This window comes from Diadema setosum, chromosome 13 (genome assembly GCF_964275005.1).
Source record: "Diadema setosum chromosome 13, eeDiaSeto1, whole genome shotgun sequence".
NCBI classification, from domain to species: Eukaryota; Metazoa; Echinodermata; class Echinoidea; order Diadematoida; family Diadematidae; genus Diadema; species Diadema setosum.
Window position 1 is genome coordinate 9,281,360 of NC_092697.1, and position 24,923 is coordinate 9,306,282.

Below are 24,923 nucleotides of genomic sequence, written 5' to 3' on the forward strand. Positions count from 1 at the left end.
TTTAAAGAAATGGTTATTTTAATGATTCCAACCCACATAAATTTCATTCTCTGGATGCTACACATGAACATCACTGTTCATCCATCTATCCAAAAATCAATTAATCAATCAATCCATCCATCCATCCATCCATCCATCCATCAATTCATCTTTCCATTCATCCATCTATCCATCCATCCTCCATCTATCTATCTATCCATCCATCCATTCATCTATCCACCAATCCATCCATCCATCTATCCACCCATCCATCCATTCATTCATCCATCCATCCATCCATCTATCCATCCATCTTCCATCCATCCCTCCATTCTCCATCCATCCATCCATCCATTTATCCCTCCATTCTTCATCCATTCATCCATCCATCCATCCATCCATCCATTAATCCATCCATCCCTCCATCCTCCCATCCATTCATCCATCCATCCATTCATCCATCCATTCATCCATCCATCCATTCTCCATCCATCAATCCATCCATCCCTCCATCCATTCATTCAGTCAGTCAGACAGTCAGTCAGTTTTAAACTTACATGTTTGATTTCTCCCAAGTGGCACACGCTACAATCCTTGACTCGATGCCCACGGTGGGTTCCAGGGACTCTGCCGAGGGATTCGGTCCCACCTCCTCCCTAAGCTCTCGTCTCCTCTTCACTAGCCGCAGAAATTCGTTGATGCCCTTGGAGAAGTCTGGGTCTTCATCGTCATCACTGTCAGAGAAATAAGCAACAGTCATCTGATGATGTGATTATTGTGTGGGGGAAAAATGCAGTATACAGAATAATGTGTGGGTTGAGAGCCAGAAGGGCACTAACTACACAGACTTTGCTTCTTATAGTATTAATGCCCTTCTGATGCCTATTTGACTATGTGATCTGGTAGAAAGTGTCTTGACATCAAAATGAAATGGTCTTATTGATTCACAGACACACAAAATGGACTTTGACACATCCCAAACTGCACAGTCTTTGGCAGAAGTTAAAATAACAAATCTTTTCATATCAAGGTGACTGAATTAAAATACGAGGAACTTCTCTAGACAGAAACTACACAGTAATTATTGAATTGAACCAAATACAAAAATGGTGAATTCAAAATCGAAGGATTTTAACAGATATGGACATCAATCAATTGAAATGGATCATGTCAAAATGAAAGTAACAAAAGAATCCCAAAGATCATCTTCATCTAGACCTTTCTTCCTCCGACTCTGTGTCTGTGTCACTGAAGACTTCGGCAAACACCCTCCTCTGCTCATCCTCCTCGAGAATGTCCTCCACATCCTCCGCATCATCCTTCTTGTTCCCATCTCCTCCTCCTCCTCCCTCATCCCCAACATCAGTCCTGTTTGGAAGAACATCCACCTCCTCCTCTGCACTGTCCTCAAGCAATTTCAGAAGAGACGCTTTCCTGGCTTCACACTCGGCAGTGTCCACCTCCTCCTTCTCTTCTCTCGTTACCGGGGAATGATGATCGGCTTCTTGGGATGCATTGTCCGATGATCCTTTTTTCACCCCATCGGCATCCTCACTGGGTACTGCCTCTCCTTCAGAGCTGGGTTTTGTCACCTCCTTGTCCTTTCTTAGTATCCTCTCCCGAAGTTCCTTGGCTACATCTGATTTCATCAAAAGTGTAAGTCAAACAAAAATATAGTAAAGAATGGATGTAAAAGGGTCATTTTGGAGTAATCGATGTTGTACATTTAATGATCAATATCTAGGTACTGCTGCTTTCAGCTATTAACAAATGAGTGATTGATATTTTTCCAACAAATTTTTCCTATTTTTCCTTAAAATCTTATCAAATATTCTTACAAATAAAAACTGATACAGTAATTGGAAAAATGCTACAAGTCTGTGACAACATTTGAAAGGTTGTCAGTCAGAAACCAAGACGATATTTCACATGCAGACACACAAAACAATCATACATTTTTTACACCTTTTCAATAAAGTGGTAAAAGGCTGTCATGGGAGTGATATGTTATGTCTTGAATCTCAGTCAGAGCTAAAAATATCACTGAGATTCAGTAGTGATATACTTGTACAGTGTAAGCCTAACTGCTCTATTTGCTGATATGTGTTGTTTACATAGGTTGTAATAAAAGTACAAAAAGATAGGTATAAAAGCAATGTCGTATGCGGATAGGTAAAAAAAGGAAAAAGGAAAAAAATAAGGTAATAAAGTATGAAGTTGCAAAGAAAAGTGCAGGTTTCTTTGTTTTTGTTTTGTTTTCATTTCAGATTCCTCCCTGTTCAGGCACTCAAAAAACAAAAACAATAACAAAACAGGGTAAATAAAGCCACAACAAAAATCTTGTGTCCAAAGGGATATTTAATCCTTTCCTTGCTTTGAGTGCCGCTTGGCACAGAAAAAACCTATAGCCCTGTACACACAGTCCAAAGTCCCTGGCACAAAAAGAGCTTATAAAACGACATACCCTTTGTACTTCTGACCAGAATTAGTGTCTTGGCCCACTTCCCAGTGACCGTGGCATAGAGAACTTGAGGAGTGATATCAGGGAGGCAGGTGTCGTACAATCCTACCACTGCATGGAGAAGCTCTCTGTTGCTTACCTGTTAAAAAAAGACAGATATTTCAGTCAAAGAATGACTGGTTGTTTCCGAAGTTCACTTGAGAAATGAGAAAAGAACTTGAAGACCTCCAACAAGTAATTCACCTCCACCCAGCCATACATGCATGCTGAAAATTGCCCTATTTCCCCCCCCCCCCCCCCAAAAGAAGCCTTTCGTTTACATCATTAGTGTCCAGCTACATGGTGCCTCGTCCGAGTAGAGCACAGGCTTTATAGCGTGTATGCCAACCTCAATTACGTAGCTTTAAGTCCTAAGATCATTGACCCTATCTGCCAAAAGATTAAGAACTCCTTCAAAAGTTCACAAAAATTCCCCGATCACTACCAAATCTTAATCATCTGCCCCTATTGTCATTACTGACTTTTCCCGCAAGTTTCATTCAAATCCATTTACAATTTCTTTCAAGAATTATTTTGGAAACAGACAAATAAAATAACAAACAAATAAACAGATGCCTATGAAAACATGATCTCCTTCCTTGGTGGAGGTAATAAAGCTGAATGATTACTTGATTACCTACATCAGAAAGATTCTGTTCAATATGAAGGAATGAACGGTAGGTAGGAAACTGAAGCAAATAAGAAATAGATCTAGTTCTAGACCATCTAGGTTTAACCAAAAAAAAAAAAAAATCTTAGCTAGAAGATATACAACTCAAACAAATATCCAACACAACAACTGTGGTCCTAACACACCTAACACTCTCATGACTAAATGACAGGAAAGGGGGCATGGCATGCCATTACTGAGTCTTGTCAGATGGAATTTAAATGTTAATCATAATCACTCTGGCTGATGAAAACCTGAGCCAGTGGAACAAAGGACAGTACGGTAATAAATGTTACTTCACAAAGTTAATGTGATATACATTCAATCCTTACCTATGACTTAAAGTTTAGGTAAATTTACATAAAACTTTGACAAAGGCGTCAAACTTTAAACACTCTGTGGGGAAAAAAAAACAGTGCCAAGCCCAAGGTTTGACCTTCCATGGCAAAATTCAACAACATGCAAAAGCATTTTAACGTTAGAACTAAATACACATTTTGCAGGTTTCTACAGTAGTCGGTGGTCAAATTTTGGACAGTGCGCATTATTTATGACAGCTTGTTTTACGACTGCGTCATTTTGTTTTTCTCACGGAGGAATCATATTTGGCTAAATCGTGATCGGTCCCCTCGACCCTCTTGTTCTGTGTGTGCAAAGTCTATGGAGGTGGATAGCCCGACCAGACCCCGTGAGCTAAGCTAGCACGGGGTCTGACGGTGTGTGATACACATATCTACGGAACCCCATACACATATCTACTAAACCCCTCGAACACGGCCACACAACAACAAAACTATTGAAAATTTCTACATTCTTTTCACAAATTTTACGAATCACTCACGTGACTTGAGATACTTGGACTATGAGCATGGTATTTCAGTCCATAGTGAGCCCTCACGCAACATACACTGAGTAAAAAGTCCAATCTTAACCCGGAATGCTGTGATCATTGCGGGGCCATTCAAAATAAACCTTTCATAGCTTTGAACGGTGCAAATTGCGCTGCTAGAGTTTGTACGCCCGCAAAGTCGACAGCGCCCTCTTTGCCCAGTGCTGCGCCGACATTTCGAATCATTTCTGCAATTTCTACGATTTCTGCGACGTACAGGATTAAAAAAGGTGCAATTTTTGGTAAGTTATAAAATGAGTATATCAATATCAATAGCTGAAAACGGTAGCTAAATAGATAAAGTTTTCACCTTATGTAGTCTTAGTAACAAATATGGTGCAGTAAATTCAAAATCGCGTCGGCGCCCCGGAATACAGAGATTACGGAGTGTCCACACCGTACAGCCCTGTCGCGACTTACACTTGTGTACAGCGACAGGGCTGTGTATAGTTATGGAGGTGGATAGCACTAGCAGTCACCGGCTATGACGAAATGAATGGCGGTGAATGGAGTGGGGACCTATAAATTCAAATTATATGACCAGTAACGTTAGCAGTAGCAGTAGGTAATTTCTATTTCTTTCGGGATAATGCCATCAATTTCCCTTTTCCAGGGCAGAGTCAGTTCGGGAAACCCACTCACAAGGGGGGCCCCTCCTTATAAGTAACCCGTCCCCCTTATAAGTAACCCCGTCCCCCTTATAAGTAACCCCCGGGGCACCCCTTATAAGGAGTCTCCACGCTTTTTTGCAATGCAACGCGAAAATGAAAGGACTGCGGCAATTCGCTTGATTATGTCCATAAAGCTTCACAAGTTTCCTAGTTACTTACGAAATTTGAGCAAAATCGGTTTGAGGCATCATATCTAAAATCATGGATTTAAATGCGATGTCAAACGACCCATGCGAATGCTGAAATGCGAGCGATTACTGGCGTGAGTGTCGCCAGGCGCGGCGGCGCGGCAATGCTTGAGTGCAGATGTGGCGACTGACCTCCGTACTCAGTCGCCACGTCTGCACTCAAGCATTGCCGCGCCGCCGCGCCTGGCGACACTCACGCCAGTAATCGCTCGCATTGCAGCATTCGCATGGGTCGTTTGACATCGCATTTAAATCCATGATTTTAGATATGATGCCTCAAACCGATTTTGCTCAAATTTCGTAAGTAACTAGGAAACTTGTGAAGCTTTATGGACATAATCAAGCGAATTGCCGCAGTCCTTTCATTTTCGCGTTGCATTGCAAAACAGCGTGGAGACTCCTTATAAGGGGTGCCCCGGGGGTTACTTATAAGGGGGACGGGGTTACTTATAAGGGGGACGGGTTACTTATAAGGAGGGGCCCCCCTTGTGAGTGGGTTTCCCGAACTGGAGTGTATGAATGAGACTCAAGATTGAGTTCATTTACATTTGAGTGAATCCATTTTATGTTGTATCGACAGACAGTGAGAATGATCATGAACATTTGGAACATTTACTGCATAAATACTGCTATAACGGGTTAGAGCTACTCAAGTTGATACTGCACTGCACTTGTCGATTGCGATGTCAAGTTGTATAGCTCTATGGACGCGCGTACCCCACGCCCAGGTAAACTTACCCCAGGTACGACTTCCACACAATTGTATTTCGCGCTCTCGAGAAGGCGCCTGAACTCAACAATTATTGGCAGGCACGTTATTTCCGAGGAACAATTTTTACGAAAGACATGTGTTCCAGGGGTAGATTCAACTTTGTCTGATGCATTTTCAGAAGTGTTTGTCCGGCCTTTTGTCTCTTTGCGACGTTTGCGAATAAATTTTGCCGACGCGAGCCGGAGAGTTACTGAGCCCAAGGGCGCAGCCATTTTGAATTCTTCTTTAGTCTCACTCGGTCATGTTTATTAATTGTGCCAATATTATTTATAATCCCCTATGAAGAGAGATAAAATTTCAGAGGAAGGATATTTTTCAAGTAATTTCCATTAATTTTCAGCTCTTTCATTTAAGTAAAATATTATCTTGATAATCTTCATTACAAAATTTTACCAAGCAATTTACTTATTAGCTTTCATGTTCTTTTGACTCGTTCTGATCAGAACTGGGGCCTGAAAATCCGAAGATGTCAAATAAAACAATAGCCTATTTTTACGATGCCGATGTCGGAAATTTTCACTATGGTAAGTCCCTTTTTTTGTTATGATTAGAGTTGGCTGATTTAATGGGGAAGCAAACCAGAGTATTGATATCGCGAAGTTTGATGCTGGTGGTGGAGACGTGACCCCCCTTCTCGCTCTGGTACACACAGGTTTAGACCACGGCTCGCGAAGTTCGACATCCGCGGGATTCGTGGGGACAGGAAACAAAGGATGGCCGACGGCCGACCGGCACGGCAAAAGGAGGCTATTGTATTTGGGGGTCAAAATGTGTCCCGTCCGGAAGAGCGCAGGACGTGAGAGGAGGAATGTGTCACGTCATGTAGATATGATCCCAATCTTGCTAGAATATCCAGCATATTCAGCCTCTCAGCTCTGTTATCTGGTTATGTTATCAATCGTGTTTGATGCAAATCAGATTTGAGGGGGGGGGGGATCGGGAGGGATGATCAGGGTGTTGGTTGTACAAAGAGGGGTGATCAGGATGGCCACTTAAAGATTATTGGGGTGAGGGTGGGGGATATAATTACCAGAGCCTTACTCTTCTATATGTCATGGTCTTGTCTATTCCCCATTATGTAGGGTTGGGGGTACCATGTATCGACACCCTAAGGATCTGTAGCTTGTTTATTCTAAAAATATAATACAAATCCGCCTAATTCTTACCTCAAATATGCCATTAATACTGCAGTTTTGAATGTCGTGACCGTCTCGTTGATTATGAATCTCCGTTTTAAAATAGCGCAATTTTAGTGCGTGCGTTCCGTTTTCTTCGCGCAGCTAAAAAGGGAACCTTGCGATCGGCACCCCCTCTCCTCCACAGGTATACACGTGAATTTCACAGCATAGGTAATACACGTGAATTTCACAGGCCATAGGTAATACACGTGAATTTCACAGCCATGCGTCGTTACTGATCGGATGTGTAATTTTTAGCTTGGTTTGTTTGAGTTTGATTTTCGTTTCTTCGTTTTTATTGCTTTTATAGCTAATGACACTTAATCCCGCGCGTACTTTTTCGTTCTATACGCAAACAGCCATGATACGCAGGGTGTCGATGGGAAGGTGCCCTGTCGATAGGTGGTGCCCCAACCATACCACTAGACTTCTATGTAGATTTTCTCTATGTGACTCATAATTCAAGTTGTAATATCCTGCATTCCTGGTAAACATGGTAAAGATGAAATTGATTAACTTTCATGAAAAATGTCTTGAAAAAAGTTGGATAGAAACATAACACTTAGATTGTATACATAGCCGTAAGAGCCACAACACACATGATTCATAAATAGCCAATCACAGGGAGGCAAGTGTGTGTTCACCCCCCAAAAAAAGTACAATGTAGGCAAATCCATTTCTGTAAAAGTTGAAATTTTTCATACATTTTGCATGACATGAAACCAGCACAAAAATAAACACAATTTTTTGCTTGTTAAAGGCTGGTCTACATTATACTATTTTATTTTCACAATTTCTACTGAAATTAAAAACATGTCAAATTAAACATAACAAATGGAATTCAAAAATGTATATCAAATTGGTTTGAAAATTTTCACCTTTTCAACATTACAGGAGTGTACATTCAACCGACCAAAGTCCCTTTTGAGTAATTTTGTTTTCTCTTGTTTGTTTGTTTGTTTTGATTTGTTTTGGTTGTTTGTTTTTTTCCTGCCCATTGATAATAAAGACTAAAGTAAACAAGTAGGCCTAACCCACAAGCTGAACTCATGAAGACTAGAGTGCCGGTACTGAAAAAAAAAAATGGCGTTAATAGAGCTGCTGCTGATTTGCATAATTTTGCTGCTGGCTGCAATGGCATTTTCTGAACGTTCAATAGTTTACATGTAGCTTACATGATAAATGACTGAAACTGCCCATCCAAAACATCCATAGTCCTTTCAACAAGTAACCCTCAAGCTACGCAGACTTGCCATTAATGGTACAATTGTACCTAAATCATGAGAAATTGGGGGTTTGAGCGGAGGTAATGTCATTTAAATCAAGTGAGTGATTTCAATCTTGACACCAGTACATATTGTTTCTGTGTTCCCCCAGGGCCTGGACATCCCATGAAGCCCCACAGACTTGCCCTAACACACAATCTTGTCCTCAACTATGGACTCTACAAGAAAATGCAGGTAATTATAATTCTGATCATTGCACTCATTTGTCTTATTTCTTTCCTCTCTTTTTTTTTCTCGCTGTAGTTTGAAATCTTAACACAAATGTATTACACATTATGCGCAGGGAATTATATGCAGTCCTCATCAATATTAATGATTGCTTTAATGTCTTTCGAATCATTTATCTAAATACTATCTTTCTTTGGAAAGTATTGAATTGCATCTGTCATAATATGACAGCTCTCATGTAAAATATCAGCTGTTGCCCATTAGGGTCTTTTTTTTTTTTCATTCATATATTTGTTATTAGAAATCATCCTTTTGCACACGATTACCAAGATACTGGAATACTGTAATTTGTTACACTACATTGTGGATCATGACATTCACAGCATTTGATAAAAATTATAACATGTAATGAGAACTAGCGATAGGTTCATTTGTATTTTATGCTAGATATCTGGAGGCATAAACTAGGTTAATATATATCCATGCAAGATACTTGAGCAGAAGTATGTTTAGATGGTAAGTTTTGCATAGTAAAAAGTATCTGAAAGTCTTCATTTTTTTCAGCAAAATGTACTTTTAGACATAGATCTCGATAAATTTTCTTAGAAAAATATTGTAATTGGAAAAGTTATTCCAATGTGAGATGGTGAAGGCAGTAGCAGCTCCTGGTTTCAAGGTGTCCCGCGGAGACTGTGTCATCTAGTTGATACATTGATAAGTGGTAAAAGGGTCTTTTGCCCCATCCTTCATGTATAGAAGCATTAGGAAATGCTACTCATTTGTATTGTTCTCTGTGGCTGTACTTTGTCGTCAGGTTTACAGGCCGTACAGGGCAACGGCCCACGACATGTGTCGGTTCCACTCGGACGACTACATCGACTTCCTGCAGAGGGTGACTCCACAGAACATCCAGAACTTCACCAAGAGCCTCAGCCACTTCAATGTCGGGGACGACTGCCCCGTCTTCCCGGGGCTCTTCGACTTCTGCTCCATGTACACAGGGGCCTCATTAGAAGCAGCAACAAAGCTAAACAACAATGTGAGTGCTGCTCTGCTTGAAAATCAGTCGCAAGCTTTCTTTCTCCCGAGCCTTATGTTTGTGTGCTGGATTTCTGTCAAATGTTCCCAGAAAAACTCAAATTCACCATATTTGTATTTGCAGCCACTTCAGTTCCACATGTTGATGTGATATTACAACAATGAACTGTCCTTCATCTTTCGCAATAAAAAAAGACAGCTTTAGTCTGAGGTGTATCCCCAGTCGGTGAAATCTATTCTGTGTGGGAGTGACATCCCTCAAGCATTTGATTGGGAACAGGTACAATGTTTATTTCCTTTCATCTGTTACAGTCAGCTGTAGCTTTCCTCAAAGAGAGAGAATCTTGATGAAGAGTGGAATGTGCTCATATGAGTACCACTACCCTCTCTGAGATTGTTCATCATGCGATGATAATATATATCTATTAAAAAAAAAGATCCACCCAAAAACTAAAACAAAAAAGTCAGAGGAAGACAATAGGATGGCAATCAAATGTCTATGTTTTGCTCACATATGAGGTACAGAAACACTGAATAATTGGATTTGTTTTTTTGGCGGAACACCTATTGTTATTCTCTCTCCTCCTTCGCAATGAAGATAGGAGATGCCAGATCGTATCTCACATGAAATGAAGATTGTCGTCAATGTAACATCATATTTGCTACATCTTACCTCTCTCTCTCTCCCCAGCTCTGTGATATTGCAGTAAATTGGGCTGGGGGTCTCCATCACGCCAAGAAGTTTGAGGCGTCCGGCTTCTGCTATGTCAACGACATTGTCATTGCAATATTGGAAATTCTGAAGTGAGTACACCTTTTATCCCAAGCCTGAATTAAGCTGTTCAGTTACTCATTCTTACATTTCTAGGTGGTGGAGCATATTGATTGAAACACTTGGGAACAAGCTAATGACTAAACTTCACCTTTGAATGAGTTGATTGATAAATGCTACTCATGATGATCCACAGTCGGAAGAGTAGGTTTTCATTGTACAGGCTTGAAATGTAAGCTTTATCCATACATATTGGTCTCGTATCAAAAAATGAACTATGTAAGAAGCTAGAAGCCTCATGTGAATGCCGTGCTTATTTTTCTTTTATTAATATTTGAAATATCTTGTGATACAACTTCATGTATTAGCTTGCCATGTGCTTGCTTTCAAACCCACTTGGTGTGATGATACACTATGCACAGAAAATAATGAGAGAGAACACAAAAAGAAATATTAAATGTTTCATTGTTCTCTGCCTTTAGCTGAGTTTGCTGACATAAGCATGACTTGTGGCAAATCTCACATACACTGAAAACAGATGCTTATCATAGAGGGATGCTGATGCATGTGTCACACGGGAAACTGCGCCCTCGTTTGCCACGGGGCATTATGCTGGTGTATTCTAATGCCACTATCCCTTTTTATTTCTCTCCCTCCCTGCACCCGATTTCCGGGGCGTTTCCTGTGGCACAGATACCATCCGAGGGTGCTGTACATTGACATCGACATCCACCACGGGGACGGCGTGCAGGAAGCCTTCTACCTCACAGACAGGGTCATGACAGTTTCATTCCACAAATACGGCAACCACTTCTTCCCTGGCACAGGTCAGTTGCAGTGCTACATTAGCCTCACTTCAAGGCTGTCATACAGCGTGTGGCAGAACTTGATTTGTTGTTGTTGCTGTGTCAGGAAAGGACTGGGAAGAAGAAAGAGAAGGAGGAAAAGGTGGAGGAGGAGAACAATCAGAAGGAGGATGAGGAAAAGAAGAAGTAGTAGAACTAGAAGGAGAAAAGAAGAAGAAGAAGAAGAGAACGAAGAAAGATGTATTAGTAGCATATGTTCTTTACCAAGGAATGTTCCTCTAGTTTTGATGCTGAATTAATATTGGGGAGTGATGCAGAGAGAAGTGATGATGATGGTGATGGTGATGATGGTGATGATGGTGATGGTGATGATGATGATGATGATGATAATAATCATGAAGATGGTGATGATGGTGATGATGGTGATAATGATGATAATCATGAAGATGGTGATGATGGTGATGATAATGATGATGATGATGACTATAATGATGATGGCAACAGTACAAGTGTCATTGCACTCATAATTATCCCACGTAGGATAATTTGCAAGTATACTTGGGCAGGTGTCTATAGGAAATGCATGTTGAAGCAAAATCAGTCCATCCTCAGTGGGTTCATATCAACTGTCGTGAATATCACCAAATCACAGAGATGCTAGTGAGGAAATCAGGAATTTTGGGGCCGAAGATTCAAGTTTAGTAATTCATATTCATTTTCGTGCATGTTCTGTATCTGTTGCATTTTGCAGGTGACATGTACGAGATAGGACTGGAGAACGGCCGATACTACTCCATCAACGTTCCACTCAAGGATGGGGTAGATGATGTGATGTACTCGGGCCTGTTCAAACCAGTCATACAGAGCGTCATGGAGTTCTACAGACCAACGTGTATAGTATTACAGGTCAGTCACCCAATGGAAGTATCATGTCAGGGAGGTTACAAAGATAGTTCACGAAATTTACATCGAGTGGATTAGATTATTGGATGTATGAACATGCCACTGCCACACACACCTTTAAGATTTTCCTCCTTTTTTTTTTCTGAGAGAAATTCCACAAAAAGGCATCACTCCTTATGTTGAAGTTTTGTCACTATAATCTTTTTAGCAACCTTTATATTTTAACCCACTGATTTGTCATTTTTACAATTTTCTGCTAATGTGTTTGTTTGGTTTTCAATTGTTCCTCCAGTGTGGGGCAGACTCGCTCGGCTGCGACAGGCTGGGCTGCTTCAGTCTCAGCATCAAAGGTCACGGCGAGTGCGTGGAGTATGTCAAGAAATTCAACGTCCCCCTTCTGGTCATGGGCGGGGGCGGCTACACAGTCAGGAATGTGGCTAGGTGTTGGTGAGTTTTCCAATGTCCAGATGCATGCAAATTATTTAGTGATATTAAAGATAAAATAGGATTAAAAGAAATTATGTATACAGGTACTAAAACACTTAATTGGTGCTAGTTTACTCTGATGAAGAGTAATTTGAAAATCAGTTAGACTAAAAACAGTTTGACACAGGAATTCATTAATTTGAATAAATTGTGCATATTCCTGTATTTTTGTGTGTGTATGTATGTCTGTCATTCTCTATATGTACACATACACACATGATTATAGATATAATGAACATTACATAAGGACATTGGCAACAGCTGTGTGACTAGACTCGTTAATAAAAAAAAAAAAAAAAATGGTGACTATTGTACTATCAAAATTGTGAAGCCAGCAATGTTATTCAACAGAATTACATTTAGCATAATGATGCATCATATGGGACTCTCTTGAAATTCAACTAAACAAATGTGTTCCATTAATGCTGATGTAGGTTTCATGCTGGTTTTGATGATGTCTGTAAAAACTTTTGAAATCTTGTATCTTATCATGTTGATAATTTTTGCCACTGGATGATGCTACTGTATACTTCTACTCTTTGAAACCCCATTGAAGGGTTGATAATGGTACAAAAAAAAAAAAAAATATGTGATGACTTTCATGATCAGTTGTCATTGATTGTTAGCTTTACACTTTACCTTGCAATGTGTGTCTTGAATTGATACAGCGTCAAGCTACTAAAGTTCAGGTTTAGATCTTGACATTTGCTTCCCTGTAAATCTTAAATGTTTCTCACTTCTCACACTCTTTCTACCTTCTCCAGGACATATGAAACTTCATTACTACTAGATGAAGAGGTTAGCAATGAACTTCCATACAATGGTGAGTTTTATGTATAGGAGTGGGCACCAGTGGGGTAAAAAAATCAAATCAAATGTATGCATGGAAAACAGCTATCAGTGCATGTCATTAGGTCTCTGTTAATGACTAGTTTGTCTGAAGACTGTGTCGATGTGGCCATTTTTATGCAAAATATCTTCAAATACCTGAGCACTGTCTTGAATGAGCCAGATATTCAGAAATCTTTGAATGCTGGTATCATTCCAGCAATATTTACTTCCATTTGCTTGTGTTCAAATTAATTTTCTGTTCCTTGTTCTACTTCACAGTAATTTGTAATTGTATATGTTAAAACTGTTTGTACTATAGTGTCATTGCATTACTAAAATCTGATGTGTACAATTCAACATTGACAGCAAGTTCTTGACTAACAATATCATCAAACAACAACAAAGCTAGCATCTGTGACTATGGGACTATGTTCCTGACGATATTTGTGGCTTATAATTTTTGTTTCCAGTGTAAATAGAAAACATGTCTCTTTCCCAGAAATATGTTGTCTACTGATTTCACTTCCAAAGTTTAAATCCTCTTTTGATGCCCAGATTACTTTGAGTACTTTGCCCCAGACTTCACGTTACATCCAGACACAACGACAAGGATTGAGAACCTGAACACGAAAGCAGTAAGTTTGATCATATCACCACTTTCAACAAGAAAATGAGTGCATTCTGTGTACATCTTGCTGTCACTGTCTCAGCACAAAAGAGTTTAGAGGGTTTGAATGTATGGCTAGCCATCTCTTCCAAAGTGCCTAAACTCTTGCTGCAAGAGTGCAATAGTATACAAATAATTAATATTTATGGGTGCAATGGACAGAATATTTCATGAGGTGAAAGATGAACCGATCCATTCAGCGAGGCACAGCCCAGTTGAATGCATCAATAATTTCATCTTTCACCGAGTGAGATATTCTGTCCATTGCATGAATGAAAAAAAAAAAAATTATTTGTTTTATATAACGCCTAGAATAGATCCTTGTCATTTGATGTTTTATTAATTTAGAAACAAGAGAGAATCTGAGATCGAGAGAGTGCTCACTGAGTGCTTTACGCTGTAGCACTGTCGCATACACACACTGCAAACGCAAGTGTTTTACACGCGTAGTGTGCCGGGCTCTCGGCGAGCGTGCAAAGGAGCAATTCGTATGGATCCAAAATTGCACAGTAAATGGAGCCACAATTGCACGGATGATGATGTCCTAGTGAAATGGGTAAATTATCAATGTCAACAACCAATCAAATGACAAGGATCTATTTTGGCGTTATATAAAATGTTTTCACTGGCTATCATCATTGATCATAATAGCAATTTCATATCGAATGTGTGGCCAGTAAGCATCAACGCACAGCTCTCGAACAATGTGATCGCTGAAGTTTCTCGACAGGACCTGTTCCGTAATGACAATTGACAAGCTTTTACGGTGTATCTCCTTACCCATCTGTGTCCACAGTACATCGACCAGGTGAGGCAAGCTGTGCAGGACAACCTGAAGTGCATCGCCCACGCGCCCAGCGTCCAGATGCAGGACGTGCCGCCTGACATCCTCAGCATGGAGAACACAGAGGAGCCAGACCCGGATGTCAGGAACAGTACCAAGGAGCAGGATGAGAGGTGCGTTAATGTGCCCCGCCTACTCCTTCTCCCTCAGTGGGAGGGCATCCCTTTCTCTTTGATGCCAGTTTATTGTCCCCGCCGAACGAGTTCGAGCAGGGGACTATGAAACGGGCTCCGTACGTGTGTGTGTCCGTCCGTCCGTGTGTCCGTCCGTGTGTCCGTCCGTATGTCCGTGTGTCCGTGTGTGCGTCCGTGTGTGATCAAAATCTTCAATTTGCTACTTCTCTGTCATTTATGAGCCAATTTTGATTCTGTTTGCTTTATATGATAGCACTACATGGGAGCTTTGAAACTTGTACACAGAATTTCAGTCGTGACCTTTGACCTTGACCTTTGACCTATATTGTACATTTTGCTACAAAATGCTACTCCTTCGCCATTTCTAACCCGATTTCGATTCCGTTTGCTTTATATGATGGCACTAGGTGAGGGCTTCAAAACTTCTACACAGAATTTTGACCTTTGACTTCTTTGACCTTTGACCTTGATTTTTGACCTATATTGTACATTTTGCTACAAAAAAAATCCAAATGGGGGCCTGAATTGTACATTTTCATCTTCTTCCTGAAAACCTCATGATGGATTTTCATCAAACTTGGTAGATAGCATCCTTAGGGGGTCAGGATCTCAATTTATCAAAATGGGCACCATACCCCACCCAGAGGGCCCCAATCCCCCCAAATTAAGGAATCTTAAAAAATTTGGGCCCTTATTGTACATTTTCATCTTCTACTTCTACTATAATTTTAGTAGAGCCGTGAATAATTTAGATTAGTGACTGCATGAAAGGTGAACTTGCAATACTCAGGTGAGCGCTAGACCCGCGGGTCTCTTGTTTCTGTTTTATCATTGTCAGTATTTTAAAAGAGCATGACAAGATGCAATCTATGTTGAGGATGAATGAACAGAATATTCTCTTAGCCTGCATAGAAAAGGAAAAACAACATATTATTGAATTACTATGGACAAAAGGCTCCTCCACTACTTTTATGTAATGGTTGTCCTCCATTTCCTTTCCAGGATCGAGCCAGCAAATGAGTTTTATGACGGGGAGAAGGACCAGGACAAAGAGGACGGTGTGCTGGATGTATAACGACCGCTGTGAGCCGCACCTCTCTGGACGCTGTCTCGGTCACTTCTTTAGGATGGATGCGGGAGCATCTGACTCAAACATTGACTGTCGTATAAGGCCTGGCAACCACCTCTCGTTTGCCGGAGATGTGGTGCAAACTCACTGCGAAACATCTGCGAGACATACGCTGCTCCCCGAGGGTAACATCATTGCGTGGTGAGCGTGTGAGATCTAGTGTATTTAATGGATGACCACATTGTGTTCATTTTGTTTTGTTTTGTTTAGATTTGTGTTTTGTTTTTTGGTTTAATTTGTGTTTTGTCTTAATGCTGCAGTTCACAAAAGTAGTTCAGAACGATTTGCTTTGTCAAGGCATAAACTTCTGGACAGATATAAACCAGACCCCTTCCTCCACAAAGGTTGCAGACAGTGGATTGCATGTTGTTAAATTGTTTAAAATCTGCTGTAAAGCTTGGCTGATGTTGAATCAAATGCATGCCATGGTGTATATGAATCTGATGTTTATATGTATCAGTAATGTTTCCATGACAACCTGAGAGCATGCCATAGGCTTGCCCGACGTACAATGTACCACCGGCACCGTCTTTGAAAATCTTTTGCAACGAATGTAGACCTACAATTTTGCGCAACATATGAACGAATGGTCAGCGACCAGAATTGTTCAAATGAAAGTCGTGTTAAATGTCATGGATGTCTCTGTGGCATGACATGCAGGTAATGGCCTCATACTTTCATGTGAAAAAGGACATTCATTATTTTTTCAAAATACAGAAACTGCCCACTTGTTAGCATTCCAAAGGCCAGGCTGTGCATATACTTAAATGCCTGGTTCTTCTTCTTTTTGAGTGCTTAGCAGTGGCTGTTTCATCCTTTCATATGTACTCGATGCAGTTTAAACCTGTTGAGGATGAGATGATTTTGCTGTTAGCAGGCTTTTCCCAATAGACACCTGCCAGAGTATACGCAGGAACTAGTCATCGATGCATTAATATTGGCAGTTCCAGTTGGTACACTTTTGTTGTTGCTATGTCAGGCAAGACTGGGTGGAACTTGCTTCAGGTTTTTAAGAGCAACCTTTGTCATGAGGAAAGTAAGCACAAAATGTTTGAATAGTAAACCAGTCTATAAGGAAACAGTCCCAACTGTGATGGATAAGTATAATGCATAGTGGAACCCACTGTAATACCTGTCTAACTCAATCCGCTATGTGTGCTTACTTGTTTGAAAGAGACCAGAGTCTTTAAATGATATGGCAATATCATGATGAACTTCATAAGAGTTTTAATCATTGATGCTAAAACACAACAGTTCAAATTTTCTTGCGACTAGATGGTCCAGTGATGTGCAAAAGAAAAAAAAAAGGAAAAGGTCTTGTAGCATATGAAGGAAGACTGGTCTCAAGTTTATTCAGACTGATATCCATGGGGAAGGAATGTTAGAACACTCTCAAATCTTGTTTAGAGAGTGACAATATACGCAGATTCAGTATTTGTGTCCACATTGCAGTAATGGCATATTGCCAGAAATGTGCGATTGAAATTAGAATCAAGAATAATCACAAGAAGTGTGTTTCTAGAGTGGTATTTTGGTGCGTTTAGTGAGCTGATGAATGCATCAATTTGTGGATAAATGTGTTTGTCTTTGTTAAGTCGTCTCACCTTCATTTAAAGCATGTTCAGACAACAAGAATATGAGCTCGGAGTATGTATTTGGACACTCTCATTCAAATATACTGTATTTGTGCATTTCCCTCTCCCTTGACTGAAAACCTGAATATAATGTGCACTAAATGCAACTCAGAAAATAATATGCAGGACAACATGCTTGTATGACAAATATTTGAGCAATTTATTTCTGTCAGTACAGAATAGTTGCTAAAAATCTGACCTTGGCATATCTGTTGGAATGAGGTCTTTCTCAGTCCTCTTGTACTGGGAACTCGTGATTGTTTAGATTTCGTATCTCTCCGGAAGTATACAGGAGCTTTGTGGCAGTAGCGGAGAATGATAACATGTAGTTACCATTCCATTCACACCTTTGTCTAGAGATGCGTCCCCTTCCACGATCTTGGTTACACAAGTGTATGAACTCTTCAAGCCGTGTGTCATGTTTACTATAAAACTGCTGCAGCACTAACGGGTGACAATCATGTTGCAGCTCTGGAATGCAGTGATTAATGGTATGAACTATCCCTCTTAAAGGACAAGTTCACCTTCATAGTCATGTGGGTTGAGTGAATGCAGCAATATTAGTAGAACACATCAGTGAGTTTGAGGAAAATCAGACAATCCGTTCAAAAGTTATGAATATTTGAAACTTCTGCTCAGTCACAGCTGGATGAGAAGACTACTATAGCTTGTGATGTCACATGTGTACAACGATACAAAGAAAGTATAAAGAAAATTCAACATATTTTCACTTTTCTCGCATAACAAAAGAACACTCGACTTCTCTCTTTCTGAAGGCAGGGGGAATAATATCGCCCTTAATATACATCAGTAACAAGTTGAAGAAATGTGCACTTTTTTCAAAAAGTAAAGTTTTTATGAAATTCTCTTTTTATTTTTTTAATATGGTTGTATGCATGTGACATCATACACCGTAGTAGTCTTCTCTATTCATAACTTTGGAACGGATTGTTGGATTTTCCTCAAATTTTCACTGATGTGTTCTACTAATGTTGCTGCATTCACTCAATCCACATGTATACAAAGGTGGACTTGTCCTTTAACATGGTGAATGAGGTGAGAATGGAGATTGCTACCTTCTTTAATGTCAGAATTGGCTTCCCTGTACAGCTTTTGTAACAGATTGCAAGTTAGAAATCAGTTTGACATGTTCCTATAGTGTCAGAGATATCACTGAATGTCTATTCAGTATTTTTATGACTATTTGCAAGAATGACAGGTATTATGCTATGATGACAGTAATGGCAATCACAAAATAGTTCCAGCTGTAGATACGTAGTTAATGTTTTTTTGTATGTAAGTACTCATGCTTATTGTGTAGTGGGGGAGCAAGAAACATGAACAGTACTACAGGTTCAGAGTAGTTTTTGTGTTCTGTTTTTTTTTTTTTTTCCACTTCATCTAACACTTAAATAGTCTTTATGATTACTGATTCTTGTGCAGTGACAAACAGAGAATTTAATTCAGCCTCTTTAGACATCAGAGATACTAAGTATGTACTGTAGGTCTGAGAAAACTTTTTTTTTTTTTTCATATGATTCCCTTCATTGTACTCCTGGTTGCTGGCATGTCCGTGCTGACCTACTTTTGTAAATTGCAGAAGGAAGCAAGTAACTGAGTTTTCATCCGAGATATTTGATTTGTCCCTAAATGAGACATAGCATGTTTTATGTGGATACAAATTTTCATTTAGAAACCCTCATCCTACTGAGAAATATCTTAGTTGAGAGTTCACAAGCTGACATCATTATACTAGTAAATGAAGGGAATGTTTTCCTGTATGTTAGAAATAGCAGTTTGTCATATGCGCCTGTTGGCCAGAATAGGGCAGCGTGAAGGCAGAAAGGTAGTCATGTTGTATAATGCAGAAAAGCCAGGACATTAATTGCTAGTTGATAAACATGTGCAAGGAACAGTGTGCATGTTTACAGCTGACTGTACATACTTCAGTCTTGACTGCTGTAAAACACAATATTTTGGCAGCATGAAATTTTCGCGAATCGGAGCCGACGGCCTTTTTCGCGAGTTGCCTCTGACATTCAGTGCATATAGTGTAGACAAGAACTTTAACATGCATTTTAATTTCACGAATCTTGGCTCTCGCGAAGTTCACGAAATTAAAACGCACACGAACATTTCTCGTTTTACAGTATCCGACTCTAAACTTCTTTTGATTACTTCCAGTATTAAAGGCCAGCAAGAGATTCCTCTTGTATTCCCTGCTCAATTTGTCTGACTTCTTTGAGAGTTTGTGCTTCACAGATTTCCCTAGAGACATAATCAGAAGCAAAAAGTAGTTAGTATATTTGAGTTAGTGTTTCTTAGAGACAACAGAGGCAAAAAAAAAATACAGTTTGTATTTTTGCAGCTCTTAATCTGCAACAGATGATGCATTGTTTTGTAGAGGAACGCCTATTTTATATGACCGATGTGTGCGTAGTGACAAAATGTAGATTACCAAAGAATTTCTCCTGTTTATCTTTTTTTTTTTGTGCACCATGTTTCCAAAAAATGTATCTGCTCTGCAATATATGTTTGGTTCATTTCTCTTGAACTGTTTGGTGCCTGGTGCAGTGCAATATTTATCAATAAAATTAAATCTGAAATTGTGACAGTTAATATGGTAGACCCACTTCAACATAGATATCGCTCCAAAGTTCTTACTTAATCGCTCGCTAACTTGTCCAATAGCTGTGCCATAATGCATTTTTGACCTGATTTGGACAAAGTGGCATTCAGCCGTTTGTGAAATATCTAGAATGGTCATGCTTCTCAAACTTAGTGTGTATATTGTATGTAAGTTGCCTAATGCTTTATATAAATGTCCACACCTATTTGTGGTTGGATGTATGTATGGCTTGGTCATGCAAAGAGACAGGGAATGTAGACAAATTTGGTAATGTGATTGTGGCAATCCCTTTCTCTCACTTTTTGTACTTTTCGTCCGTACAAATTGCATTTTGTATACTACGAGATGTGGAACAAACTTTAGAATAATGTTCAGTGCCTCATTTTCGAGCACGAAATGGACCTTTTCTATCAGTAACCACAGAAATCAAATTTTAGAGATGCATGGGGTTCTGCATGAAAGAGGTTTGATAATAAGGAGCTTTAGTTTTTCGTGACAGGGACGTTCAGAGGGAAAAAAACATGATCTGAACATGCACAGTATCGCGTATCAGATGCGATCTATTTATAGCTCGCGCGCCTGAGTTTTCACTACGCGTTCTGGGCTATTTTTACATCCGCTCAGTTCACGACATAGAGAGCTACTTGATGCACCGATCTTATGGGGCGCCATTTTATTTTTTATATGTTGCGTCTCAGCGTAATCTAAAAATACTTTTCAGCACAACGCAGGGAAGAGGAGAACGTCCAGCTCAAGCGTCGTCTCAAACGTCCACGCAGCAAATCTAAAGCTCCCTATTGACTTTGCACCTGTCCCTACTTAAAGTACTGTGATTGTCATTCTTGTCTCATGTGTCAGTAATTCACTGCCAGTTTTGACATGAAAACTGAACCTCTGAGAGGTAATGTTGGGTTGGATATTTAATGAGAGAACATCTCCAACGTGACAAGTACATTTACAGTCAACCTTGCCCAAGTTGAATCTATTTGGACTGAAGAAAATGTTTCGACTTAGAGAAAATTCGACTCATGAGGTATTAAAATCAACAGAACATAAAAGAGAAGCGGTCTTGAAAAGACGTTTGACTTAGGCGATTATTCAACTTAGCGAGTTTGACTTAAGCAAGGTTGACCGTATGTGTAGCATTTGACCATGGAACATTTATTGAATACAATCATTATGGCATTTTTGTGATGTCGAAGATCTAGTGAAGTAGACGTGATCAGCTTTTGTACAACAGCTGAGGTACAGGTACATTTTCTAGTTAAATACAGGGTTGCAATTTCTGCTTAAGTAGCATGTGTACAGTGTCTATGTAAAAATGTGTAATTCCACTGTTCTTGTGGAAATTGCCGTTGCAGTGATCAATGAATGAATGCTGCAGATGTGTACCATCTTGTACAATGGTTTTCAGCGACACAGGAGGAATTGGTAAGAGTTTCCAAGTGTGTGTTGTACGGTAGGGCATTCCAAATGTTTATCAAAGGCAAATATTTAGAAGATTTAGTAATTCAATATTCAGTCGTATAGCCCAAGGAATTCCCATCCTCCCTCTCTTGTCTGCAGCATTACCCTCTGATGTCATTTTCGACCTTTCTTAAGCAAGGAACCCTGCTTTTCTTGTATGGTCAAAGTAACCTCAAAGACGTGCAAGCCAACTAGGAGTTGTTTACTCACAGCGTATTATGATAATAATGTGAAACAAGCATAACAACTCGCACTTTCCCACAAGTTGTGGGTACCTTTTCTCACATGTTGTCTTTGCCAGTTTGTTTGTTTTGCAGTTTACATACATACGTTATCATTCATTCATTCATACTTGCATACACCATAGTTTGCACATCCATGCGATTGACATTTTGCAGAATACCAACCATTCCACCAGAAATTTGGTCCGAGCTTCTGCAAGTTAATGCATGGTGTTCCCTATCAGCATTTAAGGTGGTAACAATATGTACGGCCACTCACTTGCAAGACTTACAGTATATGTTGTATTAACGATATGCTACAACAATTCTGTCAACGATATGCTAAAAATTCATCTGTTAGTTAACAAGGGCGTTTTTTATTCATATATACTTCTTCTCGCTTGTTGCATAAATAAGGCAGGTACCGACATCCAGATGTGACGAAGACAACGCCAACTGTCATCAGAAGACTTTTTTTTATTTTGTTGAGATTGTGTAAACTTGGGCTGCTTATCTGTACTATGTGCCAGTTGAGGAGTGATTTTGTGTATTTATTGATCATTTGTGGCAGCGAATTTTGTTTCCGTTCTTGTTTTGTTTAATTTTTTTTTCACCGTGCACTGGAGTTCCTCTTGCGTTTTGCGCGAGTTCGGCTTAATCAAAATTTCTTGGAATGAATCTGTACATACTGGCGGAGCCCACATTGTGTAAATTGTATGTTTTTTTCATACCTTCCATGTACATACTGATAGCATAGAATTTCTGAATATTTTTGTGTGCTTGTACAGCGAGTGGTTTGGTACTGTAAGTGCGACTACGACACGCATCGTTGTCGTGGTGATGATATGCATCATACAAACTTGTGTAAAATGTGTGTCAGAAAGAAAAAAAAAAAAGGCAATACAGTGAAACCCCGTTATAACGAGTTCGGTTATAACGAGGAACCGCTTATAACGAGGTAATCGCGTCGGTCCCGTTTTCCTTTGCGTGTAAACCTATGGCAGAACGAATCGGTTATAACGAGTTCGGTTATAACGAGATTCCGGTTATAACGAGGACAATTTCGATGCATCATGATAAAGAAAAACATAAGCAATTTGATCGGATATAACGAGGTTCCATTTCTTGACTAAATTGCCGCTTTCAAACACGCGACAAACGAAACCCTGAAAACCGAAATCACGCTATCCACGTCTTTTTCCGTTTTGCAGAGAACCGTTCCTTCCATGTTTTCTTCTAAATCACGCGATAATACACAGGAATGTCTTCCGATGTTCCTACTAAATCATTAAACATAATCATTCGATTTTCTTTTCCGCGAGACACGCGTGCGTGATATTAGGGCAGACCACACCGCAACGAGAAATAAAAAAGATAACGCATTCAAAAACTTTTCACGTAGCGACACTTGTGGCCAAAAATGGACAATTGGAATGCGTGTGCAACTCATTATTATATCCTTTCCATTTTTAGTTCCGACTTCCAGTTCTTTTGCTGCTTAGCAAATATGAGTGTGGATGATTAAAGCCGAAATAATTAATGAAATCATCGCGATCCCGTCGGGTGACAGTAGCGTAAAATAGTTGAATAGCGCATGTTAACCTCCTTAATCGGTGTTCAGAAAAAGAAACGAACGCATTTATTAATTTGAATAGATCTGGATTTGTTCATTATCATTAACAAATGATAATTTAAATATGAGTGTGTATGATTAAAGCCGAAATAATTAATGAAATCATCGCGATCTCGTCGGGTGACAGTAGCGTAAAAATAGTTGAATAACGCATGTTAACCTACTTAATCGGTGTTCAGAAAAAGAAACAAACGCATTTATTAATTTGAATAGATCTGGATTTGTTCATTATCATTAACAAATGATAATTTAAATATGAGTGTGTATGATTAAAGCCGAAATAATTAATGAAATCATCGCGATCTCGCCGGGTGACAGTAGCGTAAAAATAGTTGAATAACGCATATTAACCTACTTAATCGGTGTTCGGAAAAAGAAATAAACGCATTTAACAGTTCAAGGATGTACAAAACGCGAAGAGATTTTCGAAAGAAATAAAGAACGCATTTTTAATCCTGTCGGACGCAACGATCATACATTGTGTTTTACAGCCGAAATGATTCATGAAATTATCGAATTCCCGCTGGGCTCCAACAGCGTAAAATACCTCTCAAATTAACGGTAAATAACGCATGTATGTTACTCTGAAATTATCGCGATCTCGCCAGGTGACAGTAGCGTAAAAAATAGTTGAATAAGCATGTTAACCTAGAAACAAACGTATTTATTGGTTTGAATAGATCTGGGTTTGTTCATTATCACAATTTTAGCACTGCATTTCACAATGAAGATTTTTCTTTCTTTCAGAATGGTCTATGAGGTACAGATTTGCGTAAAAAGGATCACAACGTAACCTTCCACATTCAATCCTGTCGCATATTTTTCAAGAACGGATGTACAAAACGCGAAGAAATTTTCGGAAGAAAATAAAGAACGCATTTTTAATCCCTTCGAGCGCAACGATCATAAGATTATATTGTATAAGATTACAGCCGAAATGATTCATGAAATCATCACATTCCCGCTGGGCATCAACAGCGTTAAAATACCTCGCAAGTTATGGTAAACAACGCCTGTATTTTACTCTATTTGCGCTGGTGTTAGGAAAAATTAACAAACAAGAATTACAATAAAGAATTATCTCATTTCAACATCTACTTTTCCGTCTAATTCACAAATAATTTCCCTTTATTATCTCAATAATAATGATCCATAATTGTGTAATAACAACGCAAAGGGTGGGTATATTCCGATGTCGTGCTTATGTTTTTCTTTGTTTTTGATGCGTACGGTTATAACGAGGTACCGGTTATAACGAGGTAATATCGCCGGTCCCACGGACCTCGTTATAACGGGGTTTCACTGTACCATTGTTCATGTAATAAAAGGATAGTGCACACAGATATCTTCCGGATGATGAATTGTTTTTATTTCAGTGTGAGACAACATGATGGCAGTTCTTGCCATTAATAGATACCCCAGCCATGT

At 39.5% G+C, this 24,923-nt stretch overlaps 2 protein-coding genes across 2 annotated transcripts in view; one reads left to right on the plus strand and one right to left on the minus strand.

Annotated features, from left to right (window-relative positions):
• The window catches only part of LOC140236885 (uncharacterized), a 113,985-nt gene extending 108,104 nt beyond the window's left edge, over positions 1-5,881 (minus strand). The window contains 4 exon segments of the mRNA XM_072316822.1: positions 537-713; positions 1,198-1,618; positions 2,444-2,579; positions 5,636-5,881. Coding sequence (XP_072172923.1) covers positions 537-713; positions 1,198-1,618; positions 2,444-2,579; positions 5,636-5,881 — 980 coding nt within the window.
• Positions 5,882-6,098: 217 nt separating this feature from the next.
• Positions 6,099-15,958, plus strand: LOC140236742 (histone deacetylase 3-like). The gene is made up of 11 exons (XM_072316669.1): positions 6,099-6,193; positions 8,225-8,307; positions 9,116-9,340; positions 10,031-10,143; positions 10,805-10,938; positions 11,669-11,823; positions 12,113-12,267; positions 13,071-13,129; positions 13,693-13,772; positions 14,601-14,761; positions 15,785-15,958. Exons 1-11 carry the CDS (start codon positions 6,136-6,138, stop codon positions 15,855-15,857), a joined length of 1,296 nt encoding a protein of 431 aa, XP_072172770.1. The 5' UTR covers positions 6,099-6,135; the 3' UTR covers positions 15,858-15,958.
• Positions 15,959-24,923: the final 8,965 nt, after the last annotated feature.